Genomic DNA, 22,703 nt, shown 5'->3' with positions numbered 1-22,703 from the left:
CTCGAATAGTTTTCGATATATTGGAAAAAATTGATTTTCATTTTGTAACTTCAAATGGCTGTAACTTTTTTTATGTGCATCTTTGTACTAAGGTAAGTTACGTTAAATCAATCTATTTTTGACTCCAGAATCTGTGGTATAATTTATGGCCAATCTTTTCGGGACACACTGTATATCTGCTCTCTAATGTTGTTTGCAATATCCAGCAAGGAAAAATATTAAGCTCGCGCATGCGTCATGAGATACCAGGTTTATCACGTGGGTTTCTTATTTCTTATCCATACCTTTTATATGAAATTTTAAAAGGCAATGATAGAGTTCGTAACGAATTTTTTTTGCACCGGATGGGAAAAATCACGGAAGTCGTCAGAAAATTTTCACATTTGGATGTGTCGCCCTTCTTCGGAATTTTTACAATTAAGCCTTGCGTCCATTCTCTGGGTAGCTCTTCGGTTCTCCAAATTTTATTTAAAAGTGTGTAGGCTAGGCTATCCTAAAGTCTGTTCGCTAAAGACACAACTCTCTAGTGATTTTAGTTTTTTTTTATAACATCTGTACGATGTTTGTATACTGCTATCTGGTCACAAATGACCAATTATCAGTTATTATCTGACCTAACGTAATAACAACAAACCATTTGAGTTGGTGTAAATGTGTAAGAGTTTAGTGTAAAAGGCAGAGAATAGTGCTGTGATGTTATTGCATGTTAGTTGTAGTGCATTAGTTGATAGATATAATAAGAGTAAGCGATAGGGTATGATCTTAGATTTAAGTATTTGGTGATTTTAGTGAATAATTTTTTTGTTTTTGGCCAATTTTGCCAAAATTGGCAAAATTACTAACTATTTAATAATTATTTTTTTGCCAATTTTATCAAATTGGCAAAATTACTTACTAAAATCACTAGCCAGTTGCGTCTGAGTTTAGCGAACGGACTATAGCAGTATTATATTCCTTTGTCTTCTATTCCAGTAAAATATTTATAGTTGGTTTGTATTTTAGGTTGTCCCCAGGAGGGGAACAAAAATAACATTATGGAAACGTCACATTCATCTCATAAAGGAAAATATAATACATGTCAATATGTTGAAGGAAAAATATTAAATAAAAGTATGAACGTTGGGTCTGAAAACAGACCTTACAAATGTGAAATTTGTTTCAAGCAATTTACTAGAAAGGGTATTTTGAAAACTCATTTGAGAGTACACACTGGAGAAAAACCGTACAAGTGTGAAACTTGTTTTAAACAGTTTGGCGAAGAAAGTAATTTGAAAAAACATTTGAGAGTACACACTGGAGAAAAACCGTACAAGTGTGAACTTTGTTTTAAGCAGTTTAGAGAAGTAAGTAATTTGAAAAAACATTTGAAAGTGCACACAGGAGAAAAACCGCACAAGTGTGAAATTTGTTTTAAACACTTTGGTAAAGTAGATACTTTGAAAAAACATTTAAAAGTGCATACTGGAGAAAAACCGTACAAGTGTGGAACTTGTTTTAAACAATTTGGTCAAGCAGGTACTTTGAAAAAACATTTGAGAGTGCACACTGGAGAAAAACCGTACAAGTGTGAAACTTGTTTCAAACATTTTAGTGAAGCAAGCAGTTTGAAAATTCATTTGAGATTGCACACGGGAGAAAAACCTTACAAGTGTGAAATTTGTTTAAAGCAATTTAATACAACATCTCATTTAAAAGTACATTTGAGAGTGCACACTGGAGAAAAACCATACAAGTGTGAAATTTGTTTTAATCAGTTTGGTGAAGCAGGTACATTGAAGTCACATTTGAGGACTCACACTGAAGAAAAACCGTACAAGTGTGCAATTTGTTCAAAGCAATTTACTACAAAATGTAACTTGACATTACACTTGAGAGTGCACACTGGAGAAAAACCATTAAAGTGTGGAACTTGTTTTAAACAATTTGGTCAAGCAGGTACTTTGAAAAAACATTTGAGAGTATACACTGGAGAAAAACCGTACAAGTGTGAAATTTGTTTTAAACAGTTTTGTAAAACAGCTAGTTTGAAAAATCATTTGAGAACGTACACTGGAGAAAAACTGAAATGAAACTTTAGTGATTGTGAAATTTGTTTAAAGCAATTTAATTAATTTCATTTAAAATTACATTTGCGAACACATGTTGGAGAAAAATTTTAAATTATAAATATATGAAATCTGTTGTTAATAAATATAGTTTTTTGTTTTGTTTTTGGCCTTGGTTTGAAACCTCTACCTGCGTAATTAGAGCGAGTAATGTGTGTGTGTATTGACTAAATGTCTTGTTACTCGCTAAAATTGACTTCATGGCCTTTTTACAAACACACATTTATTGAATCCGAACGTATGCATTACCCCAATGAAATAATCAACTATTCTAAATGGGAAATAAGCCACAATTTAACTAAAAAAATGATTTTATTAACGTTTCGACGTCCACATAGGATGTCGTTGTCAAAATACAAAATATTAATAAATTAAATAAAAATGTTGTTGCTTAGTTAAAAAAGTAAATTAAATTATTAGAAAAATTCTTCTAATAATAATTTAATTTTAGAAAAATTCTTCTAATAATAATTTAATTTTTTTACTAAGCAACAACATTTTTGTTTAATTTATTAATATTTTGACCACGACATCCGATGTGGACGTCGAAACTTTAATAAAATCTTTTTTTAGTTAAATTGTGGCTTATTTCTAGGGTTACCATACATCCGGATTTCGTCCGGACAGTCCGGATTTGAAAGACATGTCCGGATTGGCGTCCGGATATGAGAAATGTCCGGATTTTTTTCTTGACTAGCCCAACGGTGGGAAATTTCATTCTGCGCTAAATCAAATGGTTAAGGCTGCAAGGTGATCGGAAAGAGATGGAAAAGAGCTCTTTAACTATAGTCAGCGTTGTACCGAATTCTGTCAATGTGGATGAATTATTTGATGAGCGCTCGTCACTTCTCCAAGTTCTAAAAAAGCTGAAACCTAAATGGATTTTACTACCTAAAGCAGAAACCCCAAACACTCATGATAAATGGCAAGAAATATTTGAAACATTTTCTAAAAGCAACGTTTCCTTTACGAATATTTTTAAAATAGTAGAATTCATCTTTTGTCTGCCTGGTACTTCGGCTCCTGCTAAACGTATCTTTTCGATGATGAATTTTATACGGACGGCTGAAAGAGGAAGATTATCTCTGCCTGTTGTAAAGGAGCTTCTCAATATTAAAGCAAATTCTGTTATGTCGTGTTCCGAATTCTATGACAAAATAAAAAATGACAAACCACTTTTGAGAAAAATTATGTCTTCTGAAAAGTACGAAAGAAGAACACATGAAGAACAACCTATCCCTGGGCCCAGTACAGACTAAGTATTTCGCATATGTACAATGTAGAGGTAGCAACACAGTGAAATTCACATTTTACATTTTCTACAACCCCTTGAACTACCCCTGTCCGAATTTGGTCTTAGTAAATTATGGTAACCCTACTTATTTCCCATTTAGAATAGTTGATAACAAAAATTCCACAAGGAAATAGCTTCAGCACAACATTAAGAAACCCAATGAAATAATAAATAAACCCATGAAATTGTACACTTATTCAACTTTATTGTTGTACCTAACATAAATCAACTGTTTAATATCCATAGTGGATATTTAATATCTATAGTAATTTCATCTTGAAAGACCTTTTGTATAATTTAAAACTTTTTGTCAAATAAAAGTCATAAAATAATAGTAGTGCAATAGTTTGGTTAAAGAAATTTACAACAAAAATTAATATGAAAATACACTTGAGAGTGAGAGTGCACAAGAGAGAAAACCCGTACAAGTGTAAAACTTGTTTTAAACAGTTCAGTCAAGCAGTTATAGTTTAAAAATTCATTTAATTATGCACACTGGAAAAACACCCTACAAGTGTGAAACTTGTTTTAAACAGTTTGGTAAAGTAGATATTTTGAAAAAACATTCGAGTTGAAATTGCACACTGGTGAAATGCCTGACAAGTGTGAAATTTGTTTAAAGCAATTTACAACAAAAAGTAATTTGAAAATACACACTTGAGAGTGTGCACTGGAGAAAACCCGTACAAGTGTGAAATTTGTTTAACCGTCATCGGACGGGCCTGAAAATATTACACAAAAAATGGGTCGGGGTCTGAACGGATCCGATTCGTATATGTGAATTATGCCTAAAGAAAAAAAAAAACTACAATAACACATTCCATTCTTATAGTATTCAACATTTATTAGATTAAAGCATGCATATTAGTACAAAATCAATTGTGCTGATTAATACCAACAGTAAATATAACAACTAATGGTAGGGGAGCAAAGTATGCTAAATGTGCAGTCACTCAAGCGTTATGGGGACCTATTGGGTTGTGAAGAGTAGGTCCTAAAACCAAAAAAAGTTACGTAAAGTTTTTCATTTTAGTGGGGACTTTCCATTTTTAATTTAATTTTCCATTTCCAACTATCGTTTTTTTTTTAGATTATAGCGCCATCTATCCATAATTCGAAAAAATGTCTCGAATAAAAATTACTTATTTTTACGTAAGAAATCCAAATCTGCAATAAACAATGGGGGCTCCCATTTAAGATTTTAAAGTAACCCCCCACCCCACCTTCGTGGGGTCGTGTTTGGTGCTATTCGATAGCAGTGGCGGCTAGTCAGGGTCGGCAGTGCCGACCCACCCATTTATCGACACATTATAGATTTTTTTAAATATTTAATTTAATCAGAGTTGATGATATTCATTTCTGTGAAATAAAAAAATATCTGCGAGATATTACAGACTAAATTTTATTCATTGTTTTTAAAAGAATTCGATCGATCCCCATACGTTAAGTGATCCCTGTGCGTTGTGCGTAAGAGACTTTTCAAAAATGATCCTATAGCCATGCACCCGATTGCGATTGTGTGTTTTCGGCAAGCCGTCCCCAGATTGAAGATTTGCTTGCAATATGCAGCTATGGAATATTAGCCGATAGGCAACCAATTATATATTTCCCGTATTTATTTGAATGGCAAGTACGGCAGAAACCAATCTGCCGAGCGATGATCTGCAAACGGTAGCAAGGCACGTACCTAAGCGCGCCCGGGATAAAATTATGAAATAGGTAAGCAGGTAGTTTTACGTCGTTTAATGATTGATATTGTAATTTTTTAAAGTTGTTAGGAATTACCATTTAGAGGACAGGATGAATCAGAGGATTCGTTACATCAAGTTAATTATAGAGAACAAATAAAATTGTTTAACAAATTTTCTAATTGACTTTCTGATTAGAAGACATTAGCGGCGTACCTAACACAGCACAGAATAAAAGAATCAATTAGCAGTTACATTTTGATGCTTTTCGGTAGAAGCGTAGACGAAACTACTGATAGAGGTAACATGTCATTCACAAGTATCAATAATTGTTCTTCGATACGCGTTACGTCTAATATTTATGAGAGGTTTTTAGGTTTTCAGACGTGAGTAGAAGCCATACGACAGAATATATTTTTGGTGTTTTAATGGACATATTAAAATTTTTTTATTCAAAAATAAATTAGTAAGGCAAATTTATGATGGCGCTTCCTTGATGTCCGGTGAATTGTATGGTCTCCAGGCAAAAGTTAAAACTATTGCACCAGGCAAAACTATTATTTACTCACTGTTATAAGTCATTGACCTCTTTGACGATTCAAAATTTAAAAGTTACGCCAAAGAATTTTCAAAATATCTATTAGACAAGTTCCTTAAAAATTATCCATCATTCTTTAATCAAATAAAATACGAAAATGGATTAACAGGTTTATATGCTGGTCCAAATATTTTCGGAAGGTGGGATAAGTTACAAAATATGTATAATTTTATTTACTGCAATTCATTAGGTACAACAAACTGTTCCCGAAATTAATAAATTATTGTGCTCAAATGTGGGCAAGTTCTGCCTCAAATGAACGGGATTTCTCTTGTCTCAAAAGAGTCAAAACGTATTGTCGAAACACGCATGAAACAAGAGACAATGTCAAACTTGAAACTTGTCCCAAATTTCAAATGTCAATAGAAAAAAACTTTTAAAATCTCTCCAAAGCAATAATAAATTTTACAATGACGTTATAACCCATTTTGCTACTTCGAAACAACATAGACAATTTATAAACAGGTTGAGCTTCTAAATTTATAGGAAAAAACAAAAAAAAATTAAAAAATACAAAAATTTAAAATCTCCCATGAAATTGAAGCCTTTTAATTAGATGGCATACCTATCTGAGGAGACAAAACCTTGCCGACCCTGTCCCTAAAGCCACGCGAGCCGCCACTGTTCGATTGATTTTCCAAAAATATTGAATATGTAAGTGTATTTTTCAGTTTTTCGATCTGATGTTTATTTCGCTAAATATCGCGGGATTCGTATTTAAAATTTTAAATTTACCCCCCACCCTTCTCCGTGGGAAGTAGTGTTTGGTATCATTCGATAGATTTTTGAAAAATATTGAGCACATGCTTTTTAGTTTTTCGATCTGTCATTCATTTCGTGAAATATTCGCTTTTTTCTTTTGAAACTTTGGGACTCGCCCATTTCCTTGCGCCCCGCTCAAATCGTCAGATTTTTTAAATATACACTGTTTTTCTTAATCTGACGATTTCGAGTTTTCTAAGGATAGTTTTTTTTTCGGCCCCACCTTAACGAACTCCTTGCATTAAGAGCCAATATATGGTAGAGGTACATTTTCAGGGTACAAAGTTTCTCCCCATGTAGTAATCTGACGCGCTCGAGTAACTGCAAAATCCCCGCTTAGGCTTCCCTACCATAAATACATACCTACTATTTGTACAATGTACACAAACTGTCTCTGATTTCGCATTTAACATATTATTTGAACATAATTATAGCCCATCCCATTAACGCTTTAATTAAGAGAAAACGGTAGCGAAAACGCGTTCCAAGATTGCGGCTGTAATTTTGAATATTCTTTCGAGATATTTGCCACACGTATTCGTATTATAATAAAGAATGGCGGTACAGAGCCCAATTTGAAAAATATATTAATATGTGGAAATTACTCTGTAATTAAATACAATATTAAAAAAACGAGCCCTGTACCGCCATTAAGAAAAACAAAAAAATACACTTTCTCCAAATAAACTTTTTTATCCGATGCCTAGATTTTGTGTCATTTTGGAACTACTAAAATTTTTTATTTCATTAGTAGTTCCAAAATGACACAACATCGGATAAAAAAGTTTATTTGAAGAAAGTGTACTTTTTTGTTCTTCTTAATGGCAGTACATGCTCGTTTTTTTAATATTGTATTTAATTACAGAGTAATTTCCACATATTAATATATTTTTCAAATTGGGCTCTGTACCGCCATTCTTTATTATATTACGAATACGTGTGCCAAATATCTCGAAAAAATATTCAAAATTACAGCCGCAATCTTGGAACGCGTTTTCGCTACCTGTTGATCGCTACTGTTTCCTCTTAATTCATTAGTTTTAAATTTATTGCAGTAGGGGTAGTTTTCAGCCCTTAAAAATAAAAAGCATACTTTGCAACCAAGTCAAGTTTGAAGAGGAGGGTAAAATGAACTTAATTCCAAATTTTCAAGAAGATCGATGAAGGCAATTAGAATTGCGAGGTTTGGATCCATTTTAAGCTTGAATGATTGTACCAAATACGCCTTTAAAATGCTTGATTTGAAACTCCAGAAGATGACGTGCTACAGCAGTGACACTGGGCACCAGGGGCTACGGGGGTCGGTTCTGATGGGATATTCGTATTAAGCGACTCCACAAACCTCCAAGTAAACTGATTGCATCAATTTAGGGCTGTTAGCCCTCGAACCTCCAGATAACGTGCCATAGTAGTGACCCTGGGCACCAGGTTCTCCGGGGGTAGGTTCTGATAGCGTAGTCATATTCAGCAACCTCAAAAAATCATCGAGTAACAAAACTTGGCTCTTAATATGCTTATTTTGACATGTTTATGCACTTTTTAATGCATGTTAAGAACTTTAAAAAGCAATTATTAATTAGGCATTTCCACCCATTTTCTATTGTAGACTTTTTTCCTGACATCATCTTGAACACAATACAAAACTAACAAGTCTCTAGGTGGTGTATTTAAAAATCGATTTATTCCGGTGTTTCTAGTGATAAATGCACTGGTCTAAATGAATAGTCGCAGTAAATGCCAATTATTTATACATTTCGTTTGACCGCCTCTGCAAGTATAGACAAGTATGTGCTTCGCAAGTGTGCGAATAATCGTGATCCCTTTGACTCGGGTCATTACCGACAACAGTTGGAAGACGAACGAATGACAAAAATAATGGTAGGAGTAACCCACCCAGACGACATGGCAAGTATACGCAAGTGACGATTATTCGCCAAGTACACGAGTCGTGTGAGTCCGGCTTTAGAATATAAAATAAATTAGGAAGGAGTATAATGCGAAAGAGGTATATATTAACATAGAGGGAGCCTACCTTCCGCGCTTCCTGACGACAAGATCTCATGGACTGGTTTGCTGCATCTCTTTCTAACACATTGTATCGAAAATCTATGATGACATTCAGTGTGAATATAGGCACGGAAGAGGAGGACAACTGTAGCAGCTTTACTATGCGTAAGAGTGAAACAGCACTAATCCAAATAAAAAAGATGGTGTCGTCACTTCGCTCTGAATGACACTCTCTCTATGCTAATATATAACTCTATGATCAGGGCCCAGGTTGCAAATGGCGATCAGCTGTCAGATTTGCTTTCTATGAAAGTGACTAGTGACGTACCTGTGAAAGAGGGAAGAAAAGAAATTCTTAACGATTTTATTACATCTTTGATGTTAAACAAATAGCTATAGATCAAGAGAAAATACGTATTAATATAATATTTTGTTAAAAAGTCAGTTAAATAACATTTTATTAGACTAATAACTTCAGTTAATTGATTGCATAATAATATAAAGGAGCTTTACCAGATGGTACGCCTATGTACACAGCTGATCCAAGGGAGAGATTAAGGGCCGGTACTTTATGTCCCGGTTAAACCTCGGTTAGCTAACCGGGGTTTAATCGGGACAGAAAAGTACCTCATAGGGCCTCTTGCGTTGTAATAAAAGCAATTATAATTATTATTATAATTATTTATGAATATAATAATAAGTATAATTGCGTTTATGTCTATGTTATGCATATATTTCTGTCCCGATTAAACCCCGGTTAACTAACCGCCTGTTAACGGAGACATAAAGTACCGGGCCTAAATGTCCAGCAAACGACGGCAATGTTGCCAGATTCCTTTTAGCGGGAATTTTAAAATTTTATAGCAGTTTGGTTTTAAATTTGACAGTTCTGTTTTCTCAAGACAAAAATCTTAACCTTACTTTTACAAGTGATTAAGATTATTTTATTTACATGTAAATTGAAACAATAAATATTGTGCTTTGTCATAATTTAAAACTCATTATGTTGAAGTCTTTTCCAGTTGATAAAATTGCAATTCAAAAACTTTTAGGTAGGTATGTGTAACTTCCACATTATTATTTATTTTTTAAGTATTAAGGTTGATGTTGATATCAAAAATTTAGATTTCAAAGATAGTTTTATGTAGGTAGATACTAATAGAGTAATCTAAATACTAATAAACTAGATAATAGATTAGATACAAAGTAAGCTGTAAGTAGTATAACTGCCCATGTAATCACCTGTTATGTTGTTTTTTTTTTAGATTTGTACTGTATGGATGGCACAGGAAGAGAACAAGAGTACAAGAACATGAAACATCTTATTATGAATGTATATGTATGTGATCCTCAAAAAATTATTTTTCAAAACAAGATAGAGAATGAGCTTTAAAATCCCAAGGATCCTGCAAAATGTCTATTTGGTGTACTAGTCGAATAATAGTATCTAAAAATAATGAAACTGTTTTAAAACACATTATGGGCATGAGGATGATATAGAGCACTTACATAAATACCAAAATCAGATAAATATCTCTTCAAAGTTTATTTTGAGACTTTCTTCAAAAATGTAAGTAAAATATTTGCATATCGACGGCGGAAAGGCAAAACTTCGTAACTGAAAATTTTTTATAACATGAGTTACTTCAGTTTTCGCTTTAGAATAAGTTTATTGGCAGCTATTAAACAGCGATTACAGCTGGGAAAGTTTCCGGAAGGCTTCCAAAAGGCTTTCCCAGCTCTAAAAGCTGTTTAATAGGTGCTGATACACTTATTCTAAAGCGAAAACCGAAGTAACTCATTTTATACAATTTTTTCAGTTATGAGGTCCTGCCTTTCCGCCGTCGATATACACAATATAATTTAAAACAAGAATGTTACCACTAAACCACTTTTTAAATATTAAGGCAGGTTGACATTACTAGTGAATAACGAATGTGGCTCACGCTTACGTATTTTGCCCCTGCTATTGTTAGATATTTTATTATCTATTTTCAAACTCGAGCAGTACATTTGTATCTATGCATTGCATAAATACAAATGTACTGCTTGGGTTTGAAAATAGATAATAAAATATCTAACAATAGCACGGGCAAAATATGTAAGCGTGAGCCATTGCATAAATACAAATGTACTGCTTGGGTTTGAAAATAGATAATAAAATATCTAACAATAGCATGGGCAAAATACGTAAGCGTGAGCCACGTTCGTTATTCACTAGTAATGTCAACCCGCCTATACTCATGAATATTTACTACAGTTTACAATTTCAAACTAGTGTGTTTGATTCTCCTATACCTATATTTTACTTTTTTAGTAAACTTCAGACTGTCCAGGATAGCATAATAGCATAGGAGGCAAATTAAAAAGAATTAATTTACTTACAAGAAGAGATATCACAAACATTAAACTCTCTTATGGCATTGATTTGAAAGATGGGTATATGTACAATGATGATGCAACCAGTGTTTATTTTTGGGTTGAATGCTTACAGATTATTTATTTTTTCCAATATTATTTTACAAACAACAGGGCATACTAATGGATATTCATTCTGAATTTAACATTTATGATTTTTGTCTTATTTTCCTTAATACTGTGCCAAAAGGAAATGTTAATTAAGTTTGGCAAATCCTTTATCGCAATCGATGGAACTCATGGGCTCAATTCCTATGACTTTGAACTTATGACAGTATTAGTAAAAGATGAATTTGGGAATGGATTTTGTACTGCTTTCTTATTTTCAAATAGAAAAGATACCTACTTTAATTTACCAATTTTTTTAAATACATGTCTGTGTTGGTATTATATGTATAGTCAAATGTTTTCATATGACACCTTTTACAATGCCTCGTCAAATGTAATGGGTATTGCTCCTAATAGACTGTTAAGTGCCTGGCACATAGATAGAGCATGGTAAGTAAATCTTAATAAAATATCTGATTCTGAAAAAAATCCTATTATATATACAAGATGTATTAATGATGGTTTAGAGAGTATTAATAGCTTTTTGGGTAGACTCCTAAGTGATGCAGATACATACAATTTTAGTAAGTATTTCCAGTAGAACTACTGCAATAACATCCGACAATGGGCCTATTGTTATAGGAAGGGGTTGTGGAATTAATACCAATATGACCATTCAAAATTTTCATAAAATTTTGGATAAAAGGGTATCCATTAGTTGTTATCAGTTAAGTTTAAAACTTGGCACTCATGGAGAGCTATACTCTATACCATAATATATAATAGGTATATCTCATAATATTACATCTCATATTGTTCACTCCAGAAGTAATGAGTGAGCAATATGAGATATAACATAATATAGTATAAGTCTCTGTGCATGACCAGATTAACATGTTTGGTACCCATCTCGAACAAGCTCTACTTGGCTGGTACCACATACTTAAATCATTTATTTAGTTACACAGTACTACTCACATAACTTATGTGTCGTCAGTACCTTCCGTAAAACCTTCGTGATGCTACCCATACTTCATGGCCACTGAATGTGTTAAAGCTTGTTAATGTAGGAGAGTTATACTGAAATATATATCTTATATTATATTGCCTTAAATAGAAAAAATATCTTATTTAAATTGTATCCATGTAAGTTTTGATTTAATGAAATAAACCTTTTAATCAAAAAAGTGTTGTTTACTTGTGTACACCCAGCAATATCCTGATCATAGATAAATAATATAGTATTACCGGATCCTGGTATGCAGACGCCAATAGGGCTTTTCATCGATTGTCATTTGTTTCGAGCTTCTGTCATGAGTCACATAATATTAATGTATCTATGTCATACGTCTTTGGTTTGTATCATTGGTATATACCAATAACGTACGACGTAGATATATTAATATTATGTGACACATGACAGAAGCTCGAAACAAATGACTGTGAATGAAATGCCCTATTGAATAGGGCTTTTTCATCGATTGTCATTTGTTTCGAGCTTTGGTCAAGCGTCACATAATATTAATATATCTACGTCATACGTCTTTAGTTTGTATCATTGGCAATATCAATAACATAGATATATTAATATTAGACAACACATGGCAGAAGCTCGAAACAAATGACTGAGTGAAAAGCCCTATATCATGTAAATACAAGTCATAGAGATGTCTTTCTACGGTTAAAATTTCACAGCCTAAGGACATCATTTATGTAACTTCTTAAGCCGTCACAAAATGACTGCAATAAGAAAATAGAATTTATTAACTCGCCTCGCCCCCAGGCAAAGTAAAGGTGCTAGGCCACTAAGAATGTTTTTTCAATTTTTTTTATTTTGCGGCTTTAGCACTTAGCTATTTAGCCAGATACATGATGAGAATTAATACTATTATAATACATATTAAAACTAATTCAAATTACTAGTAATTTTATTAATATTCTGAATAATTATGTAACCACTTAATACTAAAATAAAAAAGTGTCCATCTATACTATCCCAACACATTTTCACCTTTGAAATCGTAAATTTCCATTCCCATTAAAAAATAATTTGTACTGTATAAGTATATTTCTTTTGAGCTTCATTTTTTTTTCAAAATACTGCAACATGACTTTTAAATTATGACACAGTACAATACTTGTTTCAATATTTACATGTAAATAAAATAATCCTAATTACTTGTAAAAGTAAGGTTATAAATTTAAGAATACAGAACTCTCTCTTAAAACCAAAGTGGCATTAGACTAATTTTAAAATTCCCGCTAAAACGAAAAAGGTAAATCTGGCAACAGTGCCGTCGTTTGCTGGACATTTAATATAGAGAGTTATCAAGTAAAATTCTATCCATCCGTTATTTTGAGATTTTGACACGTAAACGCTATTTTTTTACGGTATAAGTTTTAACGTATATGTAATTTTAGAGTTATCAAGTGGTTGAATTTCTGCTTCACGTTCACGTTAATAGTTGGCAGCTGTCAGTCAAATTTCGTATTTGACAGCAAAATAATTAAATTTGTTTAAATTTTTTTCTGTTTTTGTTTTCTTTCACCCAAGATACATATTTTGTAATTTTGACTTGTTTTGTACAATTTGGATTTCAAATTTTTCTAAAAACTGGAAGAGATCTTAGAACAGGCAATGTTACTTGAAGCCAATGACGATGATATAGAGTACTTAATACTAAATCTCGTTTTAAATGATGATAACGTTCAAAATCAAAATGTACATCCTGTCTTTAATTTCGATACCTTAGAACCTGAACAAGCCAAACAGTATTTTCGGTTTGAAAAACAGGATATTCCAAGGCTTGTACAATTGTTAGGGATACCAGATATAATTGTAACAGAAACTGGCCATACCTGTACTGGTAAGTAATGCTGAGAGGAACTAAAACTTTAAACTCAACCAAACTCAAACCAAAACAGTCAACCAAAACCAAGCCAAGAAAACAAAGACAAAACACCTGTTAACATACAAAATAAAATTTCATAACACAACATATTTATTTATTACATGAACATGACAGAAACTGAAATGGCCGAGTCACTCCGAGTCCTGCCGAATTGGTGCGATTCGCTGCTAACGTTACCGTATTCAGTGTTGCCAATGTCCGGATAATTATCCGATTTTCGGATAATTTCATGGACCATCGGATAATTTTCGGATTGAACAATTTTTTGGATAATTTCGGATAATTCAAGGTATTATTTGTTATGCTTTTTATTTCAATAAATAGATTTCTATTAACCTTACAACATACAAATACGTTTTCTTGTCATTGCCATTATTTGTCATCTACAGTGATATGGGGGACAGGGGATATGACATACGGTTAAGTAGATGGGCATGGGCTCGATTCCATCGACAAAAACGCACTATCCAATATGGCGGAGCAACTCTTTTGTAGTATACTCTGTTCCATATAAAATATATAATTATAAAATTATATTGTATTATATAAATATATGAATAATTAATAATTTTAATAGTTAATTAATAACATAATATTCCATAATAAAACATAAAAACCTGCTCGTCGCCATATTGGATATGACATTGTGTCAAGTCAAGGTCATCGACCAATGTACAAATGTCAACTGTCAATGTCAATTATGCCATTTAATTAGAATCGGATAATTTCGGATATTTGGCTCACAAAATTCGGATAATTTTTATTTTTGCATTGGCAACACTGACCGTATTTTAAGCCCGCTATCCGACCTACCGTAACGGAGCACGTTAACGTTAAAATCATTTCCGTTATTCAATATTCATACTGCGCATGCTCCATTGCTAAAATAACGTTACCGTATTCTCCTCGAGTTACTTGATAACTCTCTAATCTCTCCCGCTGATCCAATACACAGTATCCAATACACAAACACCTTCTACCTCATTGACAAAAACTAAAACTTATGAGTCATCCCATAGCCACCTTTACTTAACAAGCCATGAAGTTGAAACTTGGCAACATCTATTGGTAGACCGATTATTTCTGACAGTTCTCATTTGTTTTTAAATAATTTTCACTGTATTTACAGAGAAACTGAAATATTTTACAATATTTCGTGCTCCAAATTATAAAGAACATTAAAAGGTATGTTATTAAGATGATTTTAGTTCAATATAATATATTTTTATATAAAATTGCGTGCCTATAGAAATCCGTCCACTTAAAAATTTTGTCATTTTTAATGTCTTATATTTCCTAAACCTGTTGGCAGATTTAAGTGATTTTTTTAATATGCTATAGCCTAATTCTTTAACAATATCGCTGTAATAATATTGTTGCTAACCAGTTAAATTTTTATGGTGTACCGGGCATTTATAAAATACTGCAATTAAAACCCAACTATAGACTCTGGCTTTCTTAACATTCTGTTTTTTTTATTAATTCGCTTATGTTTAACAACTAGATTTGTTCTTTATCAATTCAGGGTGTTTCTAAATAAGTACGACAAACTTTAAGGGAAAAGGAACAAAATGCAAAATTTTGACGCCTGTATTTTAAATGTAATCATTTTTTTCGAATTCTGAGAAAACTAATAAGTATTTTTGAAAAATTTAAACGCAGAATAAAAGATTACTTTATTACCGAGGGCCAAAAGTCCCTTAGAATGAATAAAAAGTTTTTTTAATGACATATTTGAAACTAAAATCACACTAAATTTTCTTACTTTTTCACCCCTGTAACTTATTAAAATAAACATAGAAGTTTTCAGGGACTTTGGGCCCTCGGTCCTAACGTAATCTTTCACTCTGCGTTTAAATTTTTGAAAAATACTTATTAGTTTTCTTAAGACCGCGTCCCACCATCAAATAATTTGAACAAACTGAAAGTGACAGTTAGTGACGTCACATCCTGAGTGTTCATTGTGGATAATAATGAAAAATTTTAATTTTAAATAAAGTACAAACAAGTTAGACAACTCAATACAAAAAATTTGATCAAACTAGACTGATAGTGAGAGCACAGATTTTTAGAATTTCAAAAAAACTGCAATTGTGACGTCACTTTGACGTACTTCCTCAAGTACGTCAAGTTTGCTCAAATTATTTGATGGTGAGACGCGGCCTTTGAGATTCGAAAAAGATTAATCCCGTTTATATTGTTGTTATTGTTTTTTTTTTTTTGTATAATAAACGTTACTTACAAGGAATTACTTTTAATATTATTTTGTACAAACTTCTAATTAATAATATTTTCTTGTTCGACTCTAAAAATACTATAAATTTTACCAGAATTTCTACTTTAAAATCGTAGTTTCGAAAGCGGTAGTCCGAAAGTCAGACTACGGACGTCATCAATTGCGACGTTGTCTTTTTCTCTTCATGGCTTGTAAAGTAAAGGTGGCTATGGTCATCCACAGACGTTCAAGATGGCCGGTTCCGCTAGAAATTGATATATGACAGACGACAGACTTCTTCCTGTTTATTTTTGTATTTGGTTTTGACTTGATATTATTTTGATTATTGTTCAAGTTTTAATGAGTTGGATTTAATTTGATTAAGTATTGAGTATACCTATCTAATAGTCTTCCTATAATATATCCAAATGATAAGGTGAGGAAAAGCATAAAAACGGTATACATAGTTCACAATACATAAAAAGAGTCCCAAGCCGAAGTTCAAAGTGAAGCAAAGGCATCTATCTGTTTACTATTCCTGCTTCTTTTAAGCATTAAACTGTGTTAGTTATATTATATAGTATTTGGTTATATCATACTTAAAATCAAATTAATATGGAAATAAATCAAGAAGCTAGTGAGGAAACTTGTAAAATAAAGGTAGAGGACACATGTGTTGGTAGTTCCTTTGATGTCTGCAAAATTGAAATTAATGAAGAACCCAAGAGAGAACCTGTATATGATGCATTTATTGATTATTTAGACTCGAATGAATTTTCCATAGACACTAAAGTAGAACAAGATGAATATAAATTTTCACTGGTTGAAGAAAAGCAAACAACAAATGAAGAAAGTAAGTAAATACAACTGATTAATACAATAACATGAAAACAAATTAAATGTATGTTGCTGAAGTTTATTATAAATTAGGTTTATTTATTTATTAATGGGATAATCCCAATAACAGTAAAATACAATAAAGAAAAAGTTAGGTTTCATAAATCTAGACAGAAATAGTAAACTTTTGACTTTACAACTAAACATAGCACAGTAAACCTAAAATTATAACAGGCATTTATGTAAACTACGAACATACAATTATCCAATACAAATGTCACAATTAGACAAACCTATTATCCTATACTGAATTCGCTCTGCCAAGATTCACTTTGACACATTCGGAATAGGAAACACAACACAAAAATTCCTACCTCACACTATTAACTGCTCAAATCAACTTATTCTTTCATTAAAAAAAAAGAATTATTAGAAATACCTACAGTCTAACCCGCTTATTAGAATAGCCTTCGTGCCAAGCAAAAATATTCCTATAACCGGGATATTCTGATAACCGATTAGTGGTGGCTAGCAGAAATAAATGTACCGAATATGCATCATAATAGTACAACACACTTTGTACATGTACATACTATACAGTGCTAGTCAAAAGTCCGTACCCCCCCTCGTAACTTTTGAACGGTTATACTTATAATAGTGAAATTGGAGGAAGGAAATGAACTGACGTATGCTTCTTAACTAGTCATGACAGGTGATGTAAAAGTGACAGATGACTTTACAGCGCCACTGTGACAGATAATTTTAAATGGTACCCAATGGTAAGCGATACCTCGTTTGATAGGTATTGAAAATACCCATTCAGCTATACTAATTTTGTTTGAGTTTAAACTCATTTGTACGAATAAATGAAATAATATAAAATTGTAGTTTCGCATTTAATTAATAAAAATTCAAACCTCCGCCTATGGTTACTTGTCAAAAAGGTTGACGTTGACGTAAAAACTACTAGAGAGCTGAAAAATGTCAATTTTTTTGACAAAATAACCATGGGCGGACATTTGAATTTTTAATAATTAAATGCGAAACTACAAAGTTATATTTATTTCATTTATTCACCAAAATCAAATTAAACCCAAAAAAATTAGTATGACTGAATAGGTATTATCAATACCTTTCAAATGAGGTGTCACTTGCCATAAGGTCCCATTTAAAATGATCTGTCACAGTGGCGCTGTAAAGTCATCTGTCACTATTACGTCACCTGTCATGACTAGTTAAGAAGCGTACGTCCGTTTATTTCCTCCCTCCAAATTTCACTATTATATGTATAACCGTTCAAAAGATACCAGGGGGGGGTACGGACTTTTGACTAGCACTGTATAATATGTACATGTGCATAGTATGTACAGTCGGAAAAATGAAAGAATACCAATGAACAATCACATCAATCACTTATTTTGTATTTGCTGTTTTCTATAAATGACAAACGTTTGTTGTAGAAAAAGACAGCAAATACAAAATAAGTGATTGATGTGATCGTTCATGGGTATTCTTTCATTTTTCCGACTGTATGTACATGTACATACATACACATACATTATGTACAGGGTTATTCACTATATTTTGACACCCCTGTAAACTGCTTTATTTACAGAATAAGAAAAAAATGTAAAATACAAAAGTTATTCGATTTTTAAAATATGATTTTTTGATGTATTTATATAACATACTAGTGACGTCATCCATCTGGGCTTGATGACGTAATCGACTATTTTTTTTTAATGAGAATAGGGGTCGTGTGCTAGCTCATTTAAAAGGTAATTCAATTCCCTATTCAGTAATATAAGCATTAAGATAATTATTTATACAGGGTGTCCAAAAAAAATTTTTTGAATTAAATTAATTGACACAAAAAGAAGAATGTATGTAATTTATTTAATTTAAAATACAGTTTACTGCTGTTAGAAAACAGAAATAAAAGTTTATTGCACAAATAAACATTGATTTTTGCTTAAATTCAATGTTCAAACTGCCAAGAGGCAGATGGGTGGCACCTTGAACATTGAATTTAAGTGAAAAGTAATGTTTATTTGTTCAATAAACATTTATGTCTGATTTCTGACAGCAGTAGAATGTATTTTGAATTAAATAAATTACATACATTCTTCTTTTTGTGTCAATTAATTTAATTAAAAAAATGTTTTTTGGACACCCTGTATAATTAATCATGTTAATGTTTATATTACTGAATAGGGAATTGAATAAACTTTCAAATGAGCTAGCCCCTATTCTCATTTAAAAAAATAGTCAATTACGTCATCACGCCCAAATGGATGATGTCACTAGTACGATATATGTCAAAAAATCATAATTTAAAAATCGAATAACTTTTGTATTTTACATTTTTTTCTAATTCTGTAAATAAAGCAGTTTACAGGGGGGTCAAAATATAGTGAATAGCCCCGTACATATATGGTTTTATTTCTTTTTATGTCAATAAAGTATTCTTTAGTCTCATTATAGTATCATTAGTGTCAACATGCTGCTCTGTTTCAAATATGTTTTTATAGTGGAATAATTTAAGCTATTACAATAAATTGCATACCAAAAGAAGCAGCTAATTCTTATCTACAATTTGATACATCAGATAAGTACCTACAATAAGTAATAATTTATGAAACTTAGTTTAAATTGCATCTGTATTTCAAGAATAAATATCAAATATTTCAACTACCATAAATCAGGTAGTTTTTCTTCGGTCTTTTTGTTACTGTAATTAACAGTTTAATTATCTGCTTATAGTCCAGGAAAAAATCACGGATATTTTATACACAGTCGTTATAGTCCAGTAAAATTTGGAACATGGCCGGCGATAATTGTGCGCCTTGTGGTGATGCATTAGGTGACAAGCTAGTAGCGTGTGACAGCTGTCATATTACAGTGCACCCTAATGAAACCTGCACTGATTTAGCGGCTTCAGAATTTCGTGCCGTTATTATACAGAAAAGAACCCTCAACTATTTCTGCAGTGACTGTCGATTATTGTTTAAGAGTGTTCTAGAGAGAATCTGTTTAAGAGAGAAATAGAGAACCTTAGATCTGAGGTTTCCTCACTAAAATCCGAAATCAAGAAACTGAAGGAAAATAAAGATGCTACCTCTTCCTCGGCAGAAGAAGTGTTAAACGAATTGCACGAACGTCAAAAAAAAGCAAACAATCTACTGATTTTCAATCTCCAAGAACCAAATACAGCCACAGATGATATTAATCAAGTTAAATCTATTCTAAACACGATTTCAAACAATCTTATAAACTCAGATAATATCAAAATTTCTCGCTTTGGAAATAGGAATAAGAATGGACATCGCCCTCTTAGAGTTATAATGTCTTCCTCAATGGACGCCCATGCAGTAATAAAAAACAAACACAACATCTGTCGAGATAAAAAAATCTTTATTCAGCTGGATCAAACACCGCTTCAAAGAAAAGCTTTAGAGTCTGTGAAAACAGAGCTGCTGAATCGTCAACAAGCTGGTGAGCAGAACCTAACAATTAAATATTTTAAAAATGTTCCCAAGATCGTTCAAAAAAACCGCTAAAGCTCACTGACTTAGCTCTCAATTTATTATCAAAACGTCAGAGGACTCCGGACCAAATATGACTTCAGACCCTGATATCAATAATGCTGAACTAGGTTTATCAAATTTTAATGTCTACTGGCGAAATCGTTCACTGGAATCCAGTAGTTTTAGTAGAGGAGGTGGCGTGCTAATAGCAGTTAACAAGAAGTTGTCAACAAGTCTCATCCAATCTAATTCCGCAGTCGAACAAGTTTTTGTTCAGTTAAATAAAAACATCATTTTAGGGGCTGTATATATTCCACCCTTGTCTGAAATTAACAAATATGAAATTCATTCTGAACAACTACTAACCACAAGTGAACAATTTCCTAATTCTACATTTTATCTATTTGGTGATTATAATATTCCATCTGCTATATGGGAAATAGAAGATTTCTGTTCATTAGCAACCTGTCAACCGACCTCCCCATTGGCAGAGGCTGAAGCCATTGAAGTCGTCTCAAATATATGTGCCATTCATAATCTTTTCCAATCTAATACTGTGCTTAACAACAGAGGGGTTCTTCTTGATCTTATTCTATCTCCACAAGAACTAATAATACACAAAGCACACAATTTTCTGATCCAGCAAGATGTTTACCATCCTCCGCTAGTAACCACTTTACAACTTGCAGTTGAAAAAAGCACAACATCAGTTATGGAATACTACTACGACTTTCGCAGTGCAAATTACACAGCCATTCGTCAAAGTTTTGAATCTATTGACTGGGACAATCTCTTACATAATAAACAACTCAATGAAATGATTTCTATATTGTATGACTCTCTGTACTATATTATTAACCTGTATGTTCCACTAAAAAAAGTAAGTTCTAAAAAATTTCGTTGCTGGTTTACACCTAATCTTAAAGAATTAATACATAACAAAGAAATTAGCTCATAAAATGTTTAAAGCTACCAGATCACCAGAAAGCTATGTAGAATTTAGTTGACTTAGAGACTTAGAGCCCAATGTAAACTTTTAACAACGGATTGCTATACTAATTATATTAATGAAACTGAAAACTCCATTAAACTTAACGTTAAGTCATTTTGGAAATTCGTTAATAGCAAAAGAGAAAACAACATAATACCTGACACAATGAAACTAAACGATTCTATTGCCTCTCATGGAAATGATTTATCCAATTTATTTGCTAATCATTTTTCATCTGTGTATACTAACCAAAGACTAAATTATTACCATAACCAAATCCACTTGAATGTTAGTGTATCTTCCTACCACATTCAAATATCAAAAATATATGAGAGATTGTCACAACTGAATATTAATAAGGGACCTGGACCCGATGGGATTCTTCCTATTATTCTAAAAGAATGCAGCTTTATACTATCCAGACCACTTTATTATATTTTCAATGCCTCTCTCGATTCTGGTGAATTCCCTGACTTCTGGAAATAATCTTATGTAAAAAACTCTAACAAGAAGTAAAACCACTTCTATGTAAATTGGTATATTTATTAAAACTTAAAAATCCCAATGGATTGAATAAAATATGTCCAATTCAGAACGTTTTCAGACCTATCGGTCCATCATCAGTGAATCTACAATAAAATAAGTAATCCCACTATTAGAATTGAAAGATGGTTGAAATTTTTAAAAAGCTAAAAATGTGGTTAGATTACTTACGTGCATACTTGCTAAATAGCCCCAGAACCAAACAATGGTTGAATTTAAAATTCAATTTACATTATTTAAAAATAATATTCAACAGGCTAAACGCCGATGTTACAGGATATTGCCTATGGGAACATGGTGAAACCCTACCAAAACCTCAATCAACCATCTTAGGCCAACTTTGACTATAAAGTGACACTAGTGTGTATGGAACTGTTTGAAGTGACATTGACAGTAGAGAAAAAGGTAGTCGATTTTAAAGTTAATTAACCAAAAGGTCATGACCCACAACAAATGATAAAAATTTTAATATCTGAAAATGTCTAACATTTTAAATCTATTGGTTATTGAAAAGAACTTGTGATATACAAAATTAATTTAGAATATAAGATTATTTATATTGTCTGTATACCATAACATTAGATTGATCAAATTGATAGAAAGAAAGTTGAGCTGCTGTCAATAATGATAAAAAGATAAAAATAGATGAAGGTGAGAGAAGAGAAAGAATCAGTATTAGTTGGAATGTTATTGTACAAAATGAATAAATTGGTAGGCAATTTAATCTAGTCTATATTGTATTGGTGGTTGTATATGTA

The 22,703-nt window shown here is 32.2% G+C and overlaps 2 protein-coding genes and 1 long non-coding RNA gene across 5 annotated transcripts in view; all 3 read left to right on the top strand.

Moving 5' to 3' along the window:
* Window positions 1-2,176, top strand: part of LOC126879529 (zinc finger protein 501-like) — a 60,673-nt gene extending 58,497 nt beyond the window's left edge. Inside the window, exon 2 of the mRNA XM_050642632.1 lies at window positions 1,003-2,176. Within this exon, the coding sequence (XP_050498589.1) occupies window positions 1,003-2,069 (1,067 nt within the window). The 3' untranslated portion in view covers window positions 2,070-2,176. The remainder of the gene's footprint in view (window positions 1-1,002) is intronic.
* Window positions 2,177-9,338: 7,162 nt separating this feature from the next.
* Window positions 9,339-11,227, top strand: LOC126879531 (uncharacterized). 2 transcript variants are annotated; one of them, XR_007696106.1, is made up of 3 exons: window positions 9,339-9,506; window positions 9,720-10,024; window positions 10,772-11,227. It is a non-coding gene; the product is annotated as an uncharacterized LOC126879531 (long non-coding RNA). The 2 variants fall into 2 exon arrangements; XR_007696107.1 differs by having other exon boundaries at window positions 9,354-9,510.
* Window positions 11,228-16,352: 5,125 nt separating this feature from the next.
* LOC126879530 (zinc finger protein 664-like) overlaps window positions 16,353-22,703 on the top strand; it is a 60,327-nt gene continuing 53,976 nt past the window's right edge. For both annotated transcript variants that reach the window (XM_050642634.1, XM_050642635.1), the window contains exon 1: window positions 16,353-16,900. In XM_050642634.1, coding sequence (XP_050498591.1) covers window positions 16,663-16,900 — 238 coding nt within the window. In that variant the 5' untranslated portion in view covers window positions 16,353-16,662. The remainder of the gene's footprint in view (window positions 16,901-22,703) is intronic.

Source organism: Diabrotica virgifera, chromosome 2 (assembly GCF_917563875.1).
Source record: "Diabrotica virgifera virgifera chromosome 2, PGI_DIABVI_V3a".
NCBI classification, from domain to species: Eukaryota; Metazoa; Arthropoda; class Insecta; order Coleoptera; family Chrysomelidae; genus Diabrotica; species Diabrotica virgifera.
This window is presented reverse-complemented; position numbering and strand designations above follow the sequence as displayed.